At 45.1% G+C, this 21,821-nt stretch overlaps 1 protein-coding gene across 4 annotated transcripts in view; it reads left to right on the top strand.

Annotated features, from left to right (window-relative positions):
• Positions 1 to 21,821, top strand: part of ATF6 (activating transcription factor 6) — a 128,332-nt gene that overhangs the window by 48,337 nt on the left and 58,174 nt on the right. For 2 of the 4 annotated variants that reach the window (XM_016210462.2, XM_087827898.1), the window contains exons 11-14: positions 5,490 to 5,603; positions 6,769 to 6,868; positions 10,487 to 10,554; positions 12,273 to 12,387. In XM_016210462.2, the coding sequence (XP_016065948.2) occupies positions 5,490 to 5,603; positions 6,769 to 6,868; positions 10,487 to 10,554; positions 12,273 to 12,387 (397 nt within the window). The other 2 variants (XM_087827897.1, XM_087827899.1) reach the window with 2 other exon arrangements.

Below are 21,821 nucleotides of genomic sequence, written 5' to 3'. Positions count from 1 at the left end.
GGTTGCACCAGCGCGCATTCCCATCAGCAGTGTACTAGGGTTCCCCTTTCTTCACATCCTCGCCAGCACACATCATTTGTTGATTTGTTGATGACAGCCATTCTGACATGTGTGAAGTGATACCTCATTGTGGTTTTAATTTGCGTCTCTTTGATGATTAGCGACATTGAGCATTTTCTCATTTGTCCTCTTTGGAGAGAGTCTATTTAGGTCCTTTGCTCATTTCTTAATTGGATTGTTTGTCTTCCTCTTGCTAAGTAGTCTGAGTTCTTTGCACACTTTGGAAATTAGCCCCTTATCAGATACATCATCCTTGGCAAATATGTTTTCCCGGACTGTGGAGTTCCTTTGTATTTTGAGGTTGTTTTCTTTTGCTGTGCAGAAGCTTTTTAGTTTAATGTAGTCCCATTTGTTTATTTTTTCTTTTGTTTCTCTTGTCCTAGGAGATGTATCTGAAAATTCTACTATGTGGGATGTCTGTGACTTTACTGCCTATGTTTTATTCCAGGATTTTTATGGTTTCGTGACTTACATTTAAGTCTTTTATCCATTTTGAATTTATTTTTGTGTATGGTGTAAGTTGGTGATCTCGTTTCATTTTTTTGCATGTACCTGTCCAATTTTCCCAGCACCACTTACTGAAGAGACTATCTGTACTCCATTGGATGCTTTTGCCTTCTTTGTCAAATATTAACTGACCATAATGGCGTGGGTCTATTTCTGGGGTCTCTGTTCTGTTCCATTGATCTGTATGTCTGTTGTTGTACCAATACCAGACTGTTTTGATTACAGTGGCTTTGAATACAGTTTGATATCCAGGAAAGTGATCCCTCCTACTCTGTTCTTTTTTCTCAAGATGGCTTCAGCTATTCAGGGTCTTTTTTTTGGTTCCATAAAAATTTTCGAAATGTTTGTTCTAGATCTGTGAGATATGGTGTTGGTATTTTAATAGGAATTGCACTGAATTTATAAATTGCTTTGGGTAGTATGGACATTTTAATGACATTAATTCTTCCAAATCATGAGCATGGTATAGTCTACCACTTGTTTAAATCTTCCTCTATTTCTTTTTTCAGTGTCCCATAGTTTTCTGAGTACAGGTCTTTTACATCCTTGGCTAAGTTTATTCCTAGGCATCTTATTTTTCTAGTTGCTATGGTAAATGGTATTGCTTTTTAGGTTCTCTTTCTGAGAGTTCATTGTTGGTGTATAAGAATGCTATTGATTTCCGGATGTTCATTTTGTATCCAGCTACCTTGCCAAATTCATTTATCAAATCTAGTAGTACTTTGATGGATTCTTTAGGGTTTTCTATGTACAATATCGTGTCATCTGCAAATAGTGATAGTTTTACTTCCTCCTTTCCAATTTGGATACCATTTACGTTTTCTTCCTATCTGATGGCTGTGGCAAGGACTTCTAGTACTATGTTGAATAAGAGTGGTGAAAGTGGACATCCCTGTCTTGTTTCTGTTTTTAAGGGAAGTGGTTTTAGTTTTTGCCCATTGAGTATGATGTTGGCTGTAGGTTTGTCTTATATGGCCTTTATTATGTTGAGGTATGCTCCCTCTATTCCCACTTTGCTGAGAGTTTTTATCAGAAATGGGTGCTGGATTTTGTCGAACGCTTTTCCTGCATCTATAGATATGATCATATGATTTTTGTCCTTCATTTTGTTTATGTGATGTATCACATTTATTGATTTTTGAGTTATACCAGCCTTGCATCCCTGGAATAAATCCCACTTTGTTTTTTTAATGTATTCCTGGATCCAGTTTGCTAGTATTTTAGTGAGGATTTTAGCATCTATGTTCATCAGGAATTTTGGCCTGTAATTTTCTTTCTTTGTAGTATCTTTATCTGGTTTTGAGATTAGGACGATGCTGGCCTCATAAAAAGAGTTTGGGAGTTTTCCCTCCTCTTGAATTTTCTGGAACAGTCTGAGGAGGATAGGTGTGAGCTCCCGGCTGCAAGGCTGCATCTGAGGGCCATCTGTTTTGATGTTTTGATGCTCAGGTCTCTCAGGTGTGCCTCTATGTTGAGTAGGGAATTCTTTGTTGAATTATAGTTGATTAACTTCTTGAAATTTCATGAGGAGAGGCCAGTGGGATCTCTCATGCTGCCATTCCTCTGACATCACTGTATTTATTTTTTAATGCAGCTTATTTATGTTTTGTTTTTTAGAAGAGTTATGAGAACTGGTTCAAATAAAAAAGTAGACTCTCATAATTTATAATAAATACTGTGTTTGTCATTTAATAGTTGACTGCATGTGTTTTTTCAGTTCTAGAAATGTGTGGTATAGAGTGAGATGACCATATGATTTGTCACCCATCTGGGGCATTTCTGAGAGTGAAAGGTAGTGTTGGTAATCACTACGCCAGGATTTCCGGCTCCAGGCAGGACTGTCCTGGGTAAACGAGAAAGGATGGTCACCTCCATAGAAGGCATCAGCTAGGACCTGCCTTGAGTCCAGGACTCCTGTTTGCACTGCCCTTGACTCTGGAGTTTTATTTGCTAGGATTTTACCATTGAGTGCTTCACCAGCCACTTGGAACCTGGGCCATTTCAGAGGGTTGTGGACCTGATTGTCTCCAGACGGATGCTGGCTGAGTCTCCCTTCTTCCTCCCCTTCAGCTCTACCCAGGCTCTTTCTGGTATTTCTTCTATCAAATGTTTCTTTTCCAAAGAATATTTTGGCTAATAGAACAAAGCCAGTCAGCACAGATGTGCAGAAATGATTACTAGACTTGATCACGTGGAATAAAATTACAAATCAAAAATGTATTTTCCAAAGCTGCTTTGGACTCTCCTGGTGGATGACAGCTCTGCGCTTCTGCTAGTATGCAGGACTGATTTCTCCTCAGTGCGGCAGACAGCCTCTGCTGGCACTTGAAGTTTACCAAGTATGAGGCAGACTTCTCTCCTCTCTCAACACCTAAATTTAGGCTGATCACCTTTTGTGTGTGCAGTCATTGCCTGTGTAGATCGCCTGTTTTATTCCAGACAACATCACCCTGACAGGTGGAAAGAAGAAAGGACGTGAGTTAAGTTGCAAGGAAGATCTGTGTTTCCGCAGTAGCTTCTTGGCCCTGTGTGTGGCCTTTGTACAAGTCTCTTACCTTAAGTTACATTTCCACTCCGCCAAATTATGTTTTTCAAAGGGGCTGGTGGCTCTAGCATTGCCAGAGTCAATGGAAACTCGTCTCCATCTGCCTTGGTCTTCCTCAGCACTCGACTGTGGGTCCCTCCTTCCTTGAAACCTTGGCTCTGCTGTGTGTTTGAGTTCCAGTTGTGGCACCTCCTCCATCCAGACCCGAGGTTTGGGGCTGTGAACTCTTGTTTTCTTTCTGCCTAGGTGCCCATCCATAACTCAGCACACAGTCCAGTCTGTGTGTCCGACTCTCAAATTCATTTCCCTCCAGACTTCTGAGTCGCACACTCTTCTATGCAATAGTTTCCATGACTTTTCTGCTTTAACCTTGCAGAATGGACACATGCACCATGGAGGTTGCGGCCCTCTCTGCACTCAGTTGCCAGCCTCTTTCAGCACCAGAAACCCCAATTCCTCCCTTTCAACAAGTGCTGTTGGTAGTTTCCAAAAATCACCTTGAATCCCACCCATCTCCATCTTCTCCACTGCCCCTCAATGCGCCTGCCTCAGCTCTCGCCTGGTTCACCATAGCCCTCTCCTGATGGTCTCCCAGCCCCCCTTGCCTCCTTTAAATCCACTTTGGTGGTACAGTGGTGAGGCGTAGACGTAAACTGAAATTAATCCCTCTTGTCGATTCTTGGTGCCTTAGTAATTCCTTATCATATGTGCCTGGGTCTCTTGCTCAGCTCTCAGCTGGAGAGTGGTCTCCTTTAATTCCTTAACCTGCCCTCTCACACCAGCTTCTCTGTGAGCGCCCTGCCCTTCCTGTGCTGCTGCTTGTTCTTAGTCCGCGACTGAAACCCCAAGTCCTCCTCAGACTGTTTCTCTAAGGTAGACATGGCCATTGGTTTTTTTCCTTGAGCCGTCTGCTGCTTTTATAGCTCTTGCCACAGGATGGGTTTATTTTATGTTTGTGTTCTTGTATGTAGTCCGTCTTCCACATCAAGGTCTTGAGGATAGAGACCCCATTTCTCGTGTTCCCAGCTGGATTCCTAGTGCCTAGCACGTACCTGGCACAGAGCTGGTATTTAGTAAACATTTGTTGAATGAATTAATGAAAAGTATGAATCTAGCCACGTCCAATTTTGTGTTAATATTTTTCCTTTCTGGATTTAGAAAATTAGCATATCTAATTTTTCCTTTCTGGATTTAGAAAATTAGCATCATATATAGAGAAACTCAAGACAGATCTAAGATCTAAGATTTCTTAGTGAGGAAAGTGTAAATAGCAGACTGCAGGGAAGAACTGGCAGTAACATCCCCAGTTCCCATTCTTGTTTCCACCTCAGGCTCTGCTTCCTGCGACACACCCGGGTATGAGCTCTCGTATAAAGATCAGCGTGGCTCTGGCGGACGTGTGCTTTCCAAGCTAACAGAGTAACTGGCTAGTGTCCCCCTCATGTGTATCAGGAATTCAGATCCCTCCTGATTCCAAGTTTTGCAGCTCCCCTTCCCCACCACACACTGCATGAAGAGGCTGCTCAGTTCTGTTGTCACAGGGTTGAGTGACCGCAGAACTTTAGCCCTGGTCACATGACGCTCTCTTTCCTGCCAGTCAGTGGGTGCTCCCCCAGGTTCCGGTCACCATCTCACCCCTGTTCCTGCAGCACTGTGTATGCCTCGAGCTCCCTGAACACATGAGCCATGTGTTACCATTGTATCCCTAGCTTCTGGCAAATAATTGCTCAATAATGGGGGCTGGATAAACAAATTATGATGGTATCTTTGTAGAAATCAGGAAATGACATTTGCTTCTATCTTACAGTATGTTCCATTTACTATGTTTTTATTTCCATAAAAAGTTAATACTAGCCCTGGCTGGCGTGGCTTAGTGGTTAGAGCGTCGGTCTGTGGAACTGAGGGTTGTGGGTTCGATACCGGTCAAGGGCATATACCTGGGTTGTGTGTTCATTCCCCAGCCCTGGTCATGGCACGTATGGGAGTTAGCCAATTGATGTGTCCCTCTCACATCAATGTTTCTCTCTCTCACCCCCCCCTGCTCCTTTTCCTTCTACTCTAAAAAAATCAATGGAAAAAGTAATACTAGTGATGGTTTTCTTTTTTTAAATATGTTTTTACTGATTGCAGGGAGAGAGAAAGAAAGAGACATCAGTGATGAGAGTCATTGATCAGCTGCCTCTTGCACGCCCCCTACTGGGGATCGAGCTCACAACCCGGGCATGTGCCCTGACCGGGAATGGGACCGTAACCCTCCTCGTTCATGGGTCAACACTCAACCACTGAGCCATGCTGGCTGGCTAGTGATGGTTGTCTTATAGCAAAGTTCTTAGGAGTTTAGGATGCAAGGAGACACGTGTGTGGTTGTTTGTTTCAGCTATGACCATTCTGTCTCCAACGACAAAGCCCTGATGGTGTTGAGTGAGGAGCCAGTGCTCTACCTCCCGCCCCCGCCGTGCCAGCCGCTCATCAACACCACGGAGTCCCTCAGGTCAGTGCTGCAGCCAAGCAGGCTGTGTTTGCTTCGGAACCTAGGAAAGAACTGCTTCAGATCTAGTAGATGGGGGAATCTCTGAGTTGCTCATCAGGTAACCACAGGTATGTCAGTTGTCCAATTACTGTGCCAACCTGATCGAGATGGTGTGCTCATTCCATGGGGTGGTATTGGGGGTGTAGACTTCAGATGCCTCCTTTGAAAACCACAGGGTGATGTTAATATAAAAATCCAAGTGAGTGCTAGATTGGGGGTGGTGACACTACCAGCAGAACGGACTTTTCCTCAGTAGGAAGATGACAATTGGAATACGCACGACTCCAGAGATACTTTCCCACCGGGCACTTTTCTTATCTGCTTCTCCCTTGAGTTTTTTCTGTGATTTTGGATCCTTCCCTTTTTTGTGACTGGTAGTAGTCAGCTGTGGTCAAGGGGACATGGTCGCACTGCTTATAGCTGTGGCCCAGGGGACGTGGTCATGCTGCTTATAGCTGTGGCCCAGGGGACGCAGTCACGCTGCTTATAGTGGTGGCCCAGGGGATGTGGTCACGCTCTTTATAGTGGTGGCCCAGGGGACGCGGTCACACTCCTTATAGTGGTGGCCCAGGGGACATGGTCACACTGCTTATAGCTGTGGCCCAGGGGACACTGCTTATCAGCTGCTGTGGGAAGGAAGGAGAACAGAGAGTGTTACAGCAGAACTAGGCTTTTGAATTTCCGGTTGGAAATTGGCCAGTTGGATGTAGTGCACTTGAGTTGCCTCTTTTCCGTCTCTCAGGAGCGTCGTTTTCCAAGGCTTTGATGTTCTGCTGTTGCTGGCGCCTGGGCCTGTCTCCCTTGCGGCCTGGATGTTGCCCAGGAGCAGCAGCAGGAGACACTTTCTGTGGAAAACCTTCATCCTACTTTTACGCTCAGCAGGCCTTTGGCTTTGGTTTTCTCTGAATTTCGAACTCATGACTGAGGAGGCTACCATCTGACAATCCCTGTCTTACTAAAAACAACTGAACGTTAAGTATCTTAGCTTTCTCAACCCAAAAAGCGATATCGAATCCTCAGGCACTTGGCATGCTCTTTGGAACCTGTAAAATGTGGTTAAATTCCTAACCGGGGATGAGACATTTAGTCCTGTGTAATGTGCGAAATTAATGACTCTGTTTTACAGGTTAAATCACGAACTCCGAGGGTGGGTTCACAGACACCAAGTGGAAAGGACCAAGTCAAGAAGAACGACCGGCACTCAGCAGAAAACGCGCATCCTTCAGGTGGGTTTCTGCTCGTCTCCCACATGGATGGCGTCTTTGTAGGAAGGCTTCCCCAGCTGGTTGCTCGGTCCCTGGAAGATTTGGAAAGTCTGACCTGTAACCGCCTCCCATGGCCTCCTGCTTCCCCGCCTCTCCAGGGTTGCCAGCACTGGGTCAGGCTGCATGCCTCAGATTTCCTGCGCAGCCACTGCTGTTTCCTGCTCTCCCCCAAACTTGCTGTCAAGACTTCCATACCAAGTATTTGGGCACAAATGGTTTAATAGATAATACTTTTTATCTTTGTTCTTAGAGCTTTTCAAAAAGAGGGGGTTGAGATGTAGGGAAGCTTGGAAGGGAGGGCCCTCTCCATGGAGGGTGCCCTGAGCTCATTTAGGACCTGTGTAGTTGGGCATGGTTCATAGTCACTCCATACTCCTTCACTCCTCAGATGTTCATCACAGCTCCCGGCGAACATTTCCCAGACCCGGGGACGCAGCAGTGGGTATCATACAGCCCTGCCCTTGTGGAACTTACATTATGGTGGGAGAAAAGAACAGTCAACAGGCATGTGGATATTTAAGTGCACTCAAAGTAAGAGGCGCTCTCTAAAGAAGAGGCAGGGTTGGTGGTTAAAGTTTGAACTGAGAGATGGTGGCTGCTTTAAATAGGGTGTTTAGAGGTTTCTCTAGAGAGGTTCCACTTGAGTGAGGTACTGTCAAAGTAATTAATGCTGGCAGTTGTAACATCTAGACTCAAATTCTCAGTAGCTTCTGGAGTAAAAATTCATTTCTCACCCACATAAAGTTTGATGTACAACCCCATGGTTTCCTCTGAGCAATGACTGAAGAATCCAGGTCTCGAGCTCAGGTTCCAACATCCTGACAGTCTAGGATTGTTCAGTATGTACCTCTCTGGCCTCTCCAACACCTTTTGTTCAAGGATTTTGGCAACTTTATTGGTTGTTAGTACTTCTGGAGGCTGTGGGTAACCATGACCAGTGTTGCTGGTAGCGCAGCGTCCTATAGCTGCTCACTGGCATCGGTGTGCAGCGGAATGGTCCTGCGGAACTCATGCCCCCACAGTGCACATTGGCACTCTGGCCAGAGGAGAGGTGCTTTGTTCCCCTGCTTCTGGATCTGGTGCTTGTGGGTGGGACCAAAGTAGTAGGACCCTGGTGGCTAAACATTTGACAACATCATTTTGGGGCTTGTGTCCTTGCTGTGCAGGGACAAGCGAGGGACAGCCGGAGTGGAGGATCCCACAGCTGGTGAATGGGCTTCATGGACCTAGATTAAAATCCTTGGCCTGAATGAGTTGCTTTGCCTTATCTTTTGATGTAATTTCTTGTGATTTTATCCTGTTCATTAGATGAATAAACAAAGTTTACTGTGTGAGGGGTGGTTGGTGTTCCTTAATCTGGAAGGAATTTTAATGGAATGAAGATAATTTTGGTTAATTTCACAGTCTTGGAACATTTGGGGGAGATTTGTAAAGTCTTTCCCTTTCTGTGCATCTCGGGTGCACATCTGTCTGTGTGAGTGTGGATAGTGGTCAGCAGTGTGGGACAACAAGCTGTGACAGGGACAAGAAGGATGGGGGGCCTGAGTTAGCCAGGGGAGGAAGCTCTGATCATCAGAGGAAGGAAGCACCTCTGTCAGGCTGCGTCCACACCAGAGCTTACAGCAGTCCCTGACTTGCCCTCAGTGCCAGCCTGCCACCGCTCTGCCTACTGCTCTTTCCTCGTTTCAGCCTTTCCCCCCACATCACCCCTTTCAGATGCTAGGTGGACCCAGGAGTATACTAAGATCCTTAGTATATCCGCCAAATTGACATTTCTTTGAGATTTCTGTCATTGCTAAGCATTATGTAGTTGATTCAGCTTGTGTCATTTCATAATTCTATCTTCTTCCTAGATTGAATTTTTAGAAAAGGTAGAGTGTCAAGACAGGGAAAATATCTTTCAAAGTGAAGGCACAATACAGATATTCCCAGACAGATGAGAACTGCAATCCTTTAGCTCCAGATCTGCAGTAAAGGAAGGGTTTGGGCGGAAGGAAATGGTGTCAGGCAGAACTCCGACAGCGTGAGGAGGCCAGTATCAGTGAAGATAAACGCCCTCCTGTAAATATCTTTAATTTGTGTTTATATAAATGTCTTTAGAAGACTTGTTTTTTTAAAGCAAAACTCCGAACAGTTTGTTATGGGGTTTATGGGTTATGTAGGAGTAAAATATATAATGACAAGAACAGAAAGGTGTAGGGGCGGTGAACGCAGTGTACTCTCAGGAAATTTTCATGTTGTTGAAATAATACTTCAGGGTTGGCTGTGGTAACTTAAAGACCAAAGTATAGTCTCTAGAGCAGCCACTAAAAACTATAACACAAAGAAGTACAGTTAAAAAACCAGTACAGGAAATAAAAATGGAATACTAAAAACATATATTTCGGCCAAAAGAGGGCAGGGAAGAACAAACAAAGAACATAGGAGAAGTAGAAACTATATTCCAAGATAACAGACCTAATCCCGGCCACACTAGCAGTGAAAGGTAGGGGGGTAGACACACCAGTTTAAAGGCAGAGGTAAAAGGTAACACCCAACTCTACATTGTTTACAAGAAATAACATTTTAAATATGAGCACACAGATGAAAAACCAGTGGGTGAGAAAGTGCAATATTGTGCAGACATCGAGCATTAGGAAGCCGGTGGCTCCACTAGTCAGACAACGTAGACTTGCAGGTGGAGAATTTTATAGGAGCTGAATATGGAAGTTTCACAGTGATGAGAGGACGTTTAATCAGGAAGACAGAATTCTAAATACACAGGCTCCTGATAACAAAGCTTCAACATACGTAAAGCAAAAAGTGACGGAACTGACGGGAGAACAGCACAAGTCGGCAGCACAAGGAGGTTTATGTAAGGTCTTATTTCGTGGACGTCTGTCTCACAGTTTGCTGATTGTGACCTTTTGCTAAATCCCTATAGCTACAGATGCTAAAGCTTCATTGCCAGTTTTTCAGAGGCTTATTTGTTAATTGGTGTAAATCTTAGGTGAGTAAATGTCATACCCAGTTTCTATTTGCCTAACGTCTCTGTAAGTCAGTGATTTACAGCCCGGTCATTTCTGAATCTAGGGACAAATCTTGCTTGTTTTGGGGAGCTCCCTTAAGGGTGGCTTAGTCCATGGGTGTATTTAGGCAGGAAGACTGTCATGTTAGCTCGTAAACAGTAGGATCACGCTTTGTTAAGGAGACCTTCCACACTTTAGGAACTTTTCATTGGAAAATAATTTTAGCAAACATAAATTGCTATATTTTCAATAATACTTATATGACTTGGTCATAAAACTTGTGATATTTGAGCTAAGCTTTTGGGCTATTTTTAGAAAAACTTCATGGGAAATGTCTCTTAAATGTCTTAATTTCCAGAAGACACATCCCTCAGCCAAGAATGTGACCAGAGGAGTTCTCACTTCCGTGTTGGTGTTGAATCATGTAAACTCAGTTCGTTGGACTGTTCATGAAAAAATCCACACAGATGCCTTAATGAGAGTACAGTAAATGAAAATGCCGAATGAGTCAGTGCAGGGAGATCTTCATGTAATTTCAGTACATGGCGTTAAATTTTTTGTCTTCTTCTAGGGTGCTCTGGAGCAGGGCTCCAGCTCTCAGCTCATGGCTGTCCAGTACACAGAGACCACCAGCCTCAGGTGAGAAAGAAAGTGGGCACACCTGGTCCAGGAATTGAAAATGAGTTGTAGTTGCCCTCACTGTTCATTGTTCTGTATTTGTGAATCCACCTACTTGCTAAGATTTCTTTGTAACCCCAAAATCAATACTCAGGGTGCTTTCGTGGTCCTTTGCAAACGTGTAGCTGCTCCCAGGTGAGTGCAGGTGTCCTTTCCAGGTGTATCAGTGCCATGGTTTCCACAGCCCTGTGCTTTTTTTTGGTGATTTCACTGTTTAAAATGGCCCTGAGTGTCAAGCTGGAGTGCTGGTGGCTGTTCTCAAGCACGGAGAAGCCGGGTTGTATGCCCTGTGTGGGAGCATTTGTTAGGTGAGCTTCAGTCAGGCCTGAGCCACCCTGAGTTCAGTGTTAGCTAGTGAACAGTACATGTTCAGGAAGGTGTCTCTGAACAGAAGCACAGAAATCCAGGCTACACGTTGATGAAAACACCTACAACCTGACCCCTTAGGACAGGGGTGGGGAACCTTTTTTCTGCCAAGGGCCATTTGGATATTTAAAACATAATTCTCGAGCCATACAATATTGTCAGCTTAAAGCTAGCTAGGAAAAATCTCCAAGATTGATTGAATTTCAAGTCCTGCCTGCGGTTGCCTTGGCAGGGCCAGACCCAATGATTTTGTGAGCTGGATACAGCCCATGGGTCATACGTTCCCTACACCCTGCTTTAGGAGAATGGTTCACTCTTTGTGGATTCAGTGTTCGTACAGAAGTGCCGAGGATACTAATTGACTGTATATTCAAGACGTTATAGTCAGAAATGGCCTAGTGAGCAAATGGAATTACTTCAAAGGAAGTTCTTATGACTCACTTATAATTTCCTTTTAGGGCTACTCTTTTTTCCTCTTAGGTTAACAAAGATCAATTGAAAAAATAAACATTCATCAAAAACACAAAAGACCATATAAGGAAGAAACACATAAGCGTTTTTTGGGAGAAAAATAAGTATTATTTCTTTAACCCTCCTTTAACCTGTGTACATTGGCTCATTGTGCTAAACAGTGAAAGATCCTTGTTATTAAGAACTGTGTCCCTGTCATTTAAGTGGATCTTGGGACAGGCTGTGTCTGAGGTATTGCTGTCCAGGCTCTGTCCTGGCTCTTTAATGCCTACAACTGAGTGGTGCCGGGAAACAGGACCCTGCGGGTGCCCATGCACCGCCACACCCTGACCTAGTCACAGTACTTTTGTTGATGAGGAGCTGGGGTTGCTCAGAGGTGGATCTCCCCGAGGACACCCCCGTGAGGAGGAGCCAGGCCATTTGTCCTCGAGTCCTAAGCTCTTTCCTCTTCCACAGCCACAAAGGCGACACCTGCACGGGTCTGACTGGGGAGCAGCGCTGTCCTCAGACTCATCCTTGCTACCAGGAATTCAGCATCGCGCACAGTAGTGCAGAAATCTGTTTCCTGATGTTCTGTGATTTTCACATGCTCTTCAGTGCACGTGACTTTCTGTGACGCTTTAGTCTCAATTCAGAAACAAGAGTTTTAGCGTCAGTGAATTGAATCTTACAAATCTCCCGACCTTGGGCTTTTCAAAATGTTATAAAAACTGCCAAAATGCTACTCATATTTTGGCTGAAATTCTTACAAGCAGACATAGGCTGAAATGTACTTTCCGAATGAAAGTAGTTCTGAGAGGATGTGACAGTCTGGAGTGTAAGGACACTGCCTCCTTTTTCAGCAGGAACTCGGGGAGTGAGCTCCAGGTGTACTACGCTTCCCCCAGAAGTTATCAAGACTTCTTTGATGCCATCCGCAGAAGGGGAGACACGTTTTACGTCGTGTCATTTAGAAGGGTAAGTGTGTTTGGAAGGATAAAGGATGCATTTTTGAGTACCTGCTCTGTGCAAGGCGTTGGGCTGGACGCTGGGACAAGAGGCAGCGTGGAAAGCGAGCTAGCTGTGGGAGCCTGTGGAGCTGTCTCAGTGCTGTGGCACCTGCTGGACTCCTGTAGCCTGTGTAGGTGAACTTGGGGTTGGTGCCCGGCAGGGACTTTGTCTTTAGGAAACATAAACTCCTTACTGGTGTTTGTGTCATCCCTATAGCCAAACTGTTTAGAGGTTTGGCTACAGGGATGAAGGTTTCTGTTTAGACTTGTGGTAGGATTCCCATTGGTTAGTGAGAAGTCGACGTCGCACAGGTGAGTTTCAGGTGGCCATGGGCTGGTTAGTACAGCGGTCCTGGGCTAGTTAGTACAGTGGTCCTGGATTGGTTAGCACAGTGGTCTTGGGCTGCTTAGTATAGTGATCCTGGGCTGGTTAGTACTGTGGTCCTGGGCTGGTTTGTACTGTGGTCCTGGGCTGGTTAACACAGTGACCATGGGATGTTTGGGTCTTGGTCCTGGGGTTCTGGTTCTCTCTCTCCTTCAGCAAACATTTATCCTGCTGGTGAGGGATGTGGTAGATACTAGTCAGGTTATGCAAAAGGCAGTGCCGTACGAGCACTTTTGAATGTTACATGCAAATGGAAAAATACATTGCCATTTACTCCATCTATTGTTCCTATAAAATGAAAATGTATTCTTCATGGAGTTGCCGTATGAGTATCTCTATGTTGTATGTTAACCAGGAACGAATGAATGGGCCAGAATTGGTGGTTTGTATCCTAGGTTTTTCTTGTTTTTTCCTAAAGACTATGGAGGGGGGTGTGGTTATAAATAAATGTATTTCAACAATGGGGTAAACAGTGCATTCTCCGCTTGTTGTCACCACTGAACTCCCCAGGAACTCTTTCCTAGGAGTAAATGCCGAGGAGTTCAGAACTTTAGGACCAGAGACTTGACCCTTGAAGATGAGGGAAGTCAAGCATTTCATATGTTTTTAGTTCTCACATATGCCAGGACATTTGTAATTCTGTAGTGGTGCATCTCATGGTTCCCGCCTTTGCACAAATCCCTGCACTCAGGATGGAGTTGGTGTTTCTGCACAGCCACAGCTGTGGCCACTTCACAGCAGGGGGCAGCCAAGAGCGGTGATGAGACCCAAGCATCTGCCATAGTGTCCACATGATCATGTTCAAAGTGGAGAGAAAGTAAACTTAAAAATGGGAACCAGCACCATGAAGAGGACCCCGGGTGGATGTGAGGACAGAAGTGTTGAAGCTGGGGCTGTCAACTTACCTAGAAGCATGTTTTCAACAGTCAAGTAGCAGAATACTTAGCTTCAGCACAGTTCTCCTGCCATTTCATCAAAACAGCCGAGCAGGTGTTAGAAGTAGCAGCCGTGCAGCCATGGGCTGAGGTCAGGTTAGTAATGCTTTTCTAGGGACTGCTCTTACAGAGGAAGGTGTGGGGCTCCTTCCCTGCACCTCCCCATGTCTTGCGTGTGTAAAAGCTACTTCTCATTAGTTTTCTGTGTCAGGTGCTGTTGGAGAATTTTCTACCCCCATAACCTCCTGTTCTAGTGGACAGACAGTCTGTCTCACGTCGGGGAACCGTTAGGGCTCTCCCTGTCTGCACTCTTCATTTCCTGATGACTGACGATCTCATCTTGGCGCTTTACATCACGGAGAAGTAAGGATAAACCTGAGCTCCCATAGACATGCTGTTGGAGACAGCGACGCTTTGCTTTTGCAGTGGGATAAGGAGCTCGTTTCGTCATGATGACCATAAACTGTGTCATGGGAAAGGAATTTGCTCTTTAAATCCTGGGTGGTGCCTTTGTCCTTGCTGAAATGGAAATGAAAGAAGTGATGCTTCTTGAAGTAGCTGCCCGTTGTTTAGTCATAACTGTTATCTTTGATGAACCCTTTGCCAGACGCGCAGCCCTCACACCCTGATCCTGTGCCCTGATCCTGTTACGGGGAGCTGCTGGGCGCTTTCCCAGAGCTGACTCGCCCCGGTGGGAGAGGGGAGGGTGCTCCTGCCCCCGCGTCCCCTGTGGGTCTGCTGACCTTGTCCTGCTCCTTCCTTTGACTCCCCTGGAAGTTTCACCCCACCTCATTTAGTTCCAGGAATTCACAACTGGTCTCCCTGTTTTACTTCTCTTATTCCCCTGTTTCTGTTTTACTGTGATTTGGGGCAGGGGGTGGTAGAATATAACTTTTTTTCCAAGTCATGTTGAGTGTGGTATAACGGATACATTAGTAAGAAAAATTCAGTAAGTTTAATGAGTGTTTTTTCTTAATACTTTCGTGTGATAGTGTATTTGGGAGGGAGGGGTGGACACAGGAGCACAGGACAGAAACTGAGACTCGGGAATGAGGCTCCAGAAGCGGACACAGGCGACTGCAGAGGGCGAGGTAGCGCTGGGGCGGTGGAGGACAGCGTCCTCTGTCGGAGCTCCAGCACGCCGAGCCTGTCGGTCCCCTCTCTGAAAACACTGGGAAGATACCCTGGGTGAGGGTTTAAGAAAACAGAGCGGAGCTGCCGGGTGTGCGCTGTGACCTTACCAACCACACCCGTGACATTCTCTGGGTCCTTTTCTGTCTCATTGCAGTTTTTTGTGTGTTTTTTTAATTTTAATTTTTTAATCCTCACTTGAGGATGTTTTTTCCGTTGCTCTTCAGAGAGAGTGGAAGGAGGGGGGAGAGAGAGACATCGGTGTGACAGAGACACGTCGCATATTGATCGGTTGCCTCCCGCATGCGCCCTGACCAGGGCTGGGGTTTGACCCTGTAACCGAGGTACATGCTTCTGGCTGGCATCGAACTCAGGACCCCTCAGTCCACAGGCCACTGCTCTAACCACTGAGCAAAACCAGCTAGGGCTGTCTCATTGAAGTTTATTCAAACGCCGACACCTTCACTGTAAGGCCCAATGCAGCGCACAGGTTTCTTTCACCTCCATCACCCTGTTGGTCCCTCACACGTAGGGGTGAGTATTCCTGCTCCTGTTTGTAGATCAGAGGCGAGGCAACGGGACGCGAAGTGGCTTGTGAGGACACAGCTGGTACCGGCAGAGCTGGGCAGTGACTGAGCTGCCCTGATGGACGGGGAGCCTCTTTATGCTCTGGTGCTGTGTGTTAGAATAACTGAACAGAAAGCCCTCTTCCTCCAGCGCCCGCCATCACTGCAGGTCGGCAGTGCCGGCGGAGCTCTTGCCGGACAATTCCGTTTGTTGTCTATTACTCTGTGACTGTAGGTCACGCACTTTACCAGGTTACACTTTCACAACAGGAAAGAGTAACCTAATGGTTGGAAAGGTTATGATACAGCTTCAGACTTCAAGCCAGGGAGTAGGGTTAATAGGCTGGAGAGCTTCTGGTTTCTCTTTAAATAATTGGAGAAAAACGTCTGCTATTTATCAACAAGGAAGAAATTGAGTCACAGCGGCCACTACTGTGGTGACCAGCCTCCAGCACATCGCAGCATGAGGAGTGGTCCTGTGCGTGTGTGGGCGCCAGGTCCCTGTGAGGAGGGCTGTTTGATCTGAAGCTCCTTGCTCCCTGTGAGTTACTGCTGTGGCTTTAGGGGCTTAGTCATTGGTTCCTTGGCTCTTTAACAGACTGCTGGCAACACAAAAAATCAATTTGGATTTCTTGGTTGCTCACTCTAAAATATCTTATTGTGTGTTTGGGAAATGACTGTTCAGTGGCCTCTTGGTATCGAATACCCACGGGCGCTGAGTACTAATGCTCTCAAGTGATGCAGTCTCAGAAGTCTCAGGAAGGTGGCAGGTCCGCCTGAGCCGGGACAGCTGCTTCTGGCTCTGCCGAGTGGTCTTCGCTCTGCACTGTGTTCTGTGTGTCGTGGTACCTCGCCCTTCAGGTTGCGTGCCTTCAGGATGAGGCATGGTCTGTGTACAAGGCCTGGTGTGGGTGCTGCAGCGCTCAGAGTCCCCATGGGTGCTGGCGTGCGCTGCCTTTATCTGTACCCTTGAACCTTGTTTTTTGTGCCCTCAATTCAGAATGTTACTAGAGCTGGGGTTTGCAGAAACTAAGAGGGAAATTTTCCTCAATGGATGTTTAAAATTACTTTTGGAATTTAAATAACAATGCAAATTTGAAAAATCTATAGTCTACTCTGACATGGATAGACCTTTAGCTGCAAAGTAGTTGCTGAAAGACTCCAAGTCCCCTGCAGACAGCTGAGGTACTGGCAGTTTCCCTATCAAATTTCAGACTTTTGATTTTTAATAGCTGGTGGTCTTGCAGTTTACTTGATCACTGTTGTAGTGCTCACAACATGACCATCCTGCATCCTCACATGTCCCTCCAAGGCGGTGCAGTTATTGTCCTCATTTTCGGAGGGGGCGCCTGAGACACAGAGCGGTTCATCCATTTGTCCAACAAAACACCTTTTGGAAGTGAAAGTGTGACTCCAGGGTCTATGTTTCTCTGATCACTTCCCTGTGTTGTCTTTCTGGAACTTTTATATCTAAATATCTTTGCTCTCCAAGAACTCAACCTGGAATTTAATTCCATTGATCTCTCTGTTCACAACATACTTTGAGTTACTTTAGGTTTATATTCCAAAGAGAACAAGACCAAAGACAGAGCCCTGGGAAATCCAGCCACATGCAACTTAGAAGTAAAGGTGTGGGGGAAGGACTGCCTGCAGGGAGTGGAGGAGGTGACCAGAGGCGAAGGAGGAGGTAGGGACAGTGTGCCACGGAGGAGGGAACAAGACACTTATTTTAAAACATGGAGGTCAAGAGAGAAGAATTCAGAAAGGAGGCATTTAGCAGCGTCATATGCCAGAGCTTGCTGAGAATGAGAAGGGAGAAGACGCGTTTGTCTCTGTAAACCTGGACCCCAGTGTGACCGGAGACTGCAGTCACAGTGGAGGGGTCTGGACGGAATCTAGACCAGAGGCAGTTAGGATGTAGGGGGAGTGGAGTGGGGGTTGGCACACCGGCCTGGAAGGAGGGGCCGCCTGGACAGTGGGTTTAAGGCCAGGAGTGATAGAAAGGTAAAGTCAAGGTAAGTAGAGGCCACTGCGGTTTACTTGTACCCATGTACTTTGACAGATGTTTTAAAGGGACATAAGTCTGTGCTTATTCATTTGAACTAACGTGTTCTTCTCTTTTCTTTCTTTTTTTTTGTCCTCACCTGAGGATATATTTTTTATTGATTTTTAAAGAGAGTGGAAGGAAGGGGGAGACAGAAAAGCGTCAGTGTGACAGAGACACATTGATTGGTTGGAATCAGACTGGGGTCAGGGATCGAGCCTGCAACCGAGGCACGTCCCCTTGACTGCTGAGCCAGACTGGCCAGGGCTTAACGTTTTCTTTTTAAAGCAAAGCTTGGGGAAAGTCGAGAACAATTTTTGTTTGTTCATTTGCAGTAAGACTACAACAAAAGAAGAGTATAGAATAAAACCAGATTTTGAAATATAAAATCATATTTAAAATATTGCTTAAGACATCAAAAGTCTTCTAAATCTTACATAAGGAGCTAGTTTTTAGTAATGGTAAAGAGATTTAAAAATATAAAGGTGAATAGAACTATTTCTAATTTAATTTATTTGCAGATGGTCTTGGAGTTGTTCTGCATATAAAGTCAGAAAACTAGCAAAGTAGCCTGTTAAATCAACCAGATTTGGTGTGAGCTTTTTGGTGATGTAACAAACTTAATTAAGGAGGCAGCAATTATGATCGTTAGGAAAAGCTGATAATTTATGACCTGACTCTGGATGAAGGTCTGAAACACTGTGTCATTTCCTCCCTGCCCCCACATGTGGTGATTTGTTCATTTTGGACTTTGATTTGTTTAACTTTGACACTGTCAGCAAATCTGAACCCTGACACTTGGTGTTTAGTTGTGTGACATTTATTTCCAGGCATGGACGCTAATCTATAAAGAGCCTGTTGTGGGTGGGCTCTGAGGACGTTCAGTTCACAGCTTGGGAATCACACCAGAGCCAGCAAGTGACGACTAGGTTAGCTGAGACTGGGAGGGTGGTGTTGGTCCAACTAATAATTGTGGGATTTCTGTGTAATGCTGGCTTCCCCTGCTGGGCCTTACACACCTTGCAGGCAGGGACCTTCTGTCTCTTAGTCATCACTCTACCCCACGAGCCAGCCTGGAACCAGGTGTGGCGCAGGTGGTCTAAGTACTGAATGAGGGAGCCCACAAATGAACGGATGCCGAGTCCATCAGTTTTATACCAGATTCTAAATTAATCGACACCATCACCATAATGTGTAGAGAATTTGTAAGAGACAAGCTTCTTGATCACTTTTATCAGGACCATCTGCGTCTCAAGGTAAACCTAGGAATCAGTCTTTGAAAAACAGTGAGTTGAGATGCAGTTTTAAAAGGCTAGCTACCATTTGCATGAAGCTGTGCACCCAGTAACGTATCTGGGTACAGGGACAGAGAAGATGATTTTTCAGTTATGATGCTAAATGGACCGCAGTGTCACTTTAAGCTCTAGAATGAAGTAAGCTCCATGTTGAGGCCCCTCTGTATTGTGTACTGTGTCTGTGGTGTCCTGGATGGAGGGGGCAGTGCCAGCATTTCATCCCCACCACACTTTAAAAAAAAAACAAGTTTTTTTTTATTTCAGAGAGGGGAAGAGAGGGAGAGATAGAAACATCAGTGATGAGAGAAAACCATAGCTGGAGCCCCCTACTGCACACTCCCTACTGGGGATTGAGCCCACAAACTGGATATGTGCTCTGGCCGGGAATTGAATGGTGACCTCCTGGTCTGTAGGTTATGCTCAGCCGCTGAGCCACACCAGCCGGGCCACACTGTTTATTTTGATCATGGAAGGTAGTCAAGCAAAGCTTGACATAAGCTGTTAAATCTTCCATAGCCTATATTGTAAATAATTTAATTTTAAAATTTTTTTGAAATTTATCTTTATCGTTGAAAATATTACACATATCCCCCCCCCCCATAAATCCCCTCCACTCACATCTGCCCCCCCAGGCCTTTAGCACACTATTGTCTGTGTCAATGGGTTATGCATATATGCATATAAGTTCTTTGATTAATCTCTTCCCACCCACTCCCCCATCTCTGCCTTCCCACTAAGATCCCTCAGTCTGTTCCATGCTTCTGTGTCTCTGGATTTATTTTGTTCCTCAGTCTATTTTGTTTATTAGATTCCACATATGAGTGAGACCATGTGAAACTGAATCAGGAAACCTGAATAGGCCAATAACAACTGATGAAATTGAAGCAGCAATAAAAAACCTCCCAGCAAACAAAAGCCCTGGTCCAGATGGCTTCACAGGGGAGCTTTCTAATTCTTTCAGTTGTAGGGTTAGATAGTTTACTAAAAATGTTTCTTGCTTTTTGAGGTGGCCTGTGGTGCTATGAACGTCCCTCTCAGGACTGCTTTCCCTCTGTCCCATAGATTTTGGGTTGTTGTCTGTTCATTTTCATTTGTTTCCAGGAAGTTTTTGATTTCTTTCTTGATCCTATTGGTAACCCATTCATTGTTTAATAACATGCTATTTAGGCTCCGTGTGTTTGAATGTTTTTGAGTGTTTTTACTGTAGTTGATTTCTAATTTCATGCCTTTGTGATCTGAGATGCTTGATATGATTTCAATCTTCTTGAACTGGTAGAGACTTGTTTTGTGTCCTAACATGTGGTCTACGTTTGAGAATGACCCATGTGCACTTGAGAGGAATGTATATTCTGCAGCCTTGGGGTGAAATGTTCTGTAAATGTCAATTAAATCCATCTGTTCTAGTGTGTCAATTAGTCACTGCTTTTGTGTTGATTTTTTTTCTGGAAGATCTATCCAGTGAAGTCAGTGGGGTGTTAAAGTCCCTGACTATGACTGTATTGCTGTCGGTCTCTCCCTTAAAGTCCTTAAGGTTATTATTGATAGGTCCATATTTATTGCCATTTTAATTCTTTATGCCTATGTTTCTCTCTCTATTTCTTTTTCTTATTACAGCAGTCCATTTAACATTTCCTGCAATGCTAGTTTGATGGTGATAAACTCCTTTAGCCTTTTTTTTGTCTGGGAAGCTCTTTATTTCATCATCTATTTTGAACTATAGCTTTGCTGGATAGAGTAGTCTTGGTGTCAGATCCTTGCTTTACATTACCTTGAATACTTCATGCCAGTCCCACTGGCCTGTAGAGTTTCTGATGAGAAGTCAACCTACAGCCTTATGGGAGCTCCTTTGTAGGTAACAAATTGCTTTCCACTTGCTTCCTTTCAGAGTCTCTCTGTCTTGCATTTTTGGCATTTTAATTATGATGTGTCTGGGCGTGGGCCTCTTTGGGTTCTTCTTGCTTGGGCCTGTCTGTGCCTCCTGAACTTGTGTGACTTTTTCCTTCACCAGGTTAGGGAAGTTTTCTGCCATTATTTCTTCAAACAGGTTCTGTAAACCTTGCTTACATTCGACCTCCTCTGGCACTTCTATGATGTGAATATTGTTATGTTTCATGTTGTCCCACAGCTCCTTGAAACTGTCCTCCTGTTTTTTAATTGTTTTTTCCTTTTGGATCTCTGACTGAGTGATTTTTTTCTACCCTGTCTTCTAATTCGCTGATCTGATCTTCAGCTTCCTCTAATCTGCTGTTTATTCCTTCCAATGTATTCTTTATTTCTGCTATATCATCCTTCATTTCCTTCATAGTTCCCATGTCTTTTTTCATGCTGTTGAGCATCCTTATAATTTGAACTCTATATCTGATAGATTGCTTATCTCTGTTTCATTTATCTCTTTTTCTGGAGGGGCTAGTTTTTTTGTCTCCGCATTTTGGCTGTCTTTTTGGGTTTGTTTCTGTGTATTAGGTGGATCTGCTAGGACTCTCAGTCTTTTTGGAGGGTCTTTGGTGCAGGGCAGTGTCAGACGCTCTTTGTGACTGGCCTTGAGTACCCTGTTTGGAGTTATCAACAACCAATGGCTTGTGGTTCTGTCTGCTGGGGCTTGTTGCGTTTGGACAGGACCAAGATGCATACCAAAGTCTCCTTTTCCAAGGCCCAGGTCCGGAAAGAGATCAGGCAAAGAGTCAAAGCTCCCAGAGGTCTGCCTCTGCCTGCACGCTGATTGATCGTAATCTCTTAATGAGCCTCAGGCTGTAGACCACAGCAATGTGTAAACTCCACAGGGTTGGGTGAGAGGTTTTCCAGCAAGGTGGGGGCAATTGCTTCCCCCTCAGGCAAAAGCTGCCTGGCTGGCAAAGATCTGCCTGAGAAAAATATCCTTTGCAGTATGGGAGAATGACTTGGCACAGGAATCCAGAGGGGTGCCCCCTGAGCTTTCTCTCCAGATCCCACAACCCCGGGTTCACCCTGCCGTCCCTCTGCTGGAGCCCAAGGTGAGTGGCTGGACACAAAACTTAGTGCATTGGCCCTTTAAGAAGGTGCCTGCATT

This window comes from Miniopterus natalensis, chromosome 19 (assembly GCF_054644295.1).
Source record: "Miniopterus natalensis isolate mMinNat1 chromosome 19, mMinNat1.hap1, whole genome shotgun sequence".
NCBI lineage: Eukaryota > Metazoa > Chordata > Mammalia > Chiroptera > Miniopteridae > Miniopterus > Miniopterus natalensis.
This window is presented reverse-complemented; position numbering and strand designations above follow the sequence as displayed.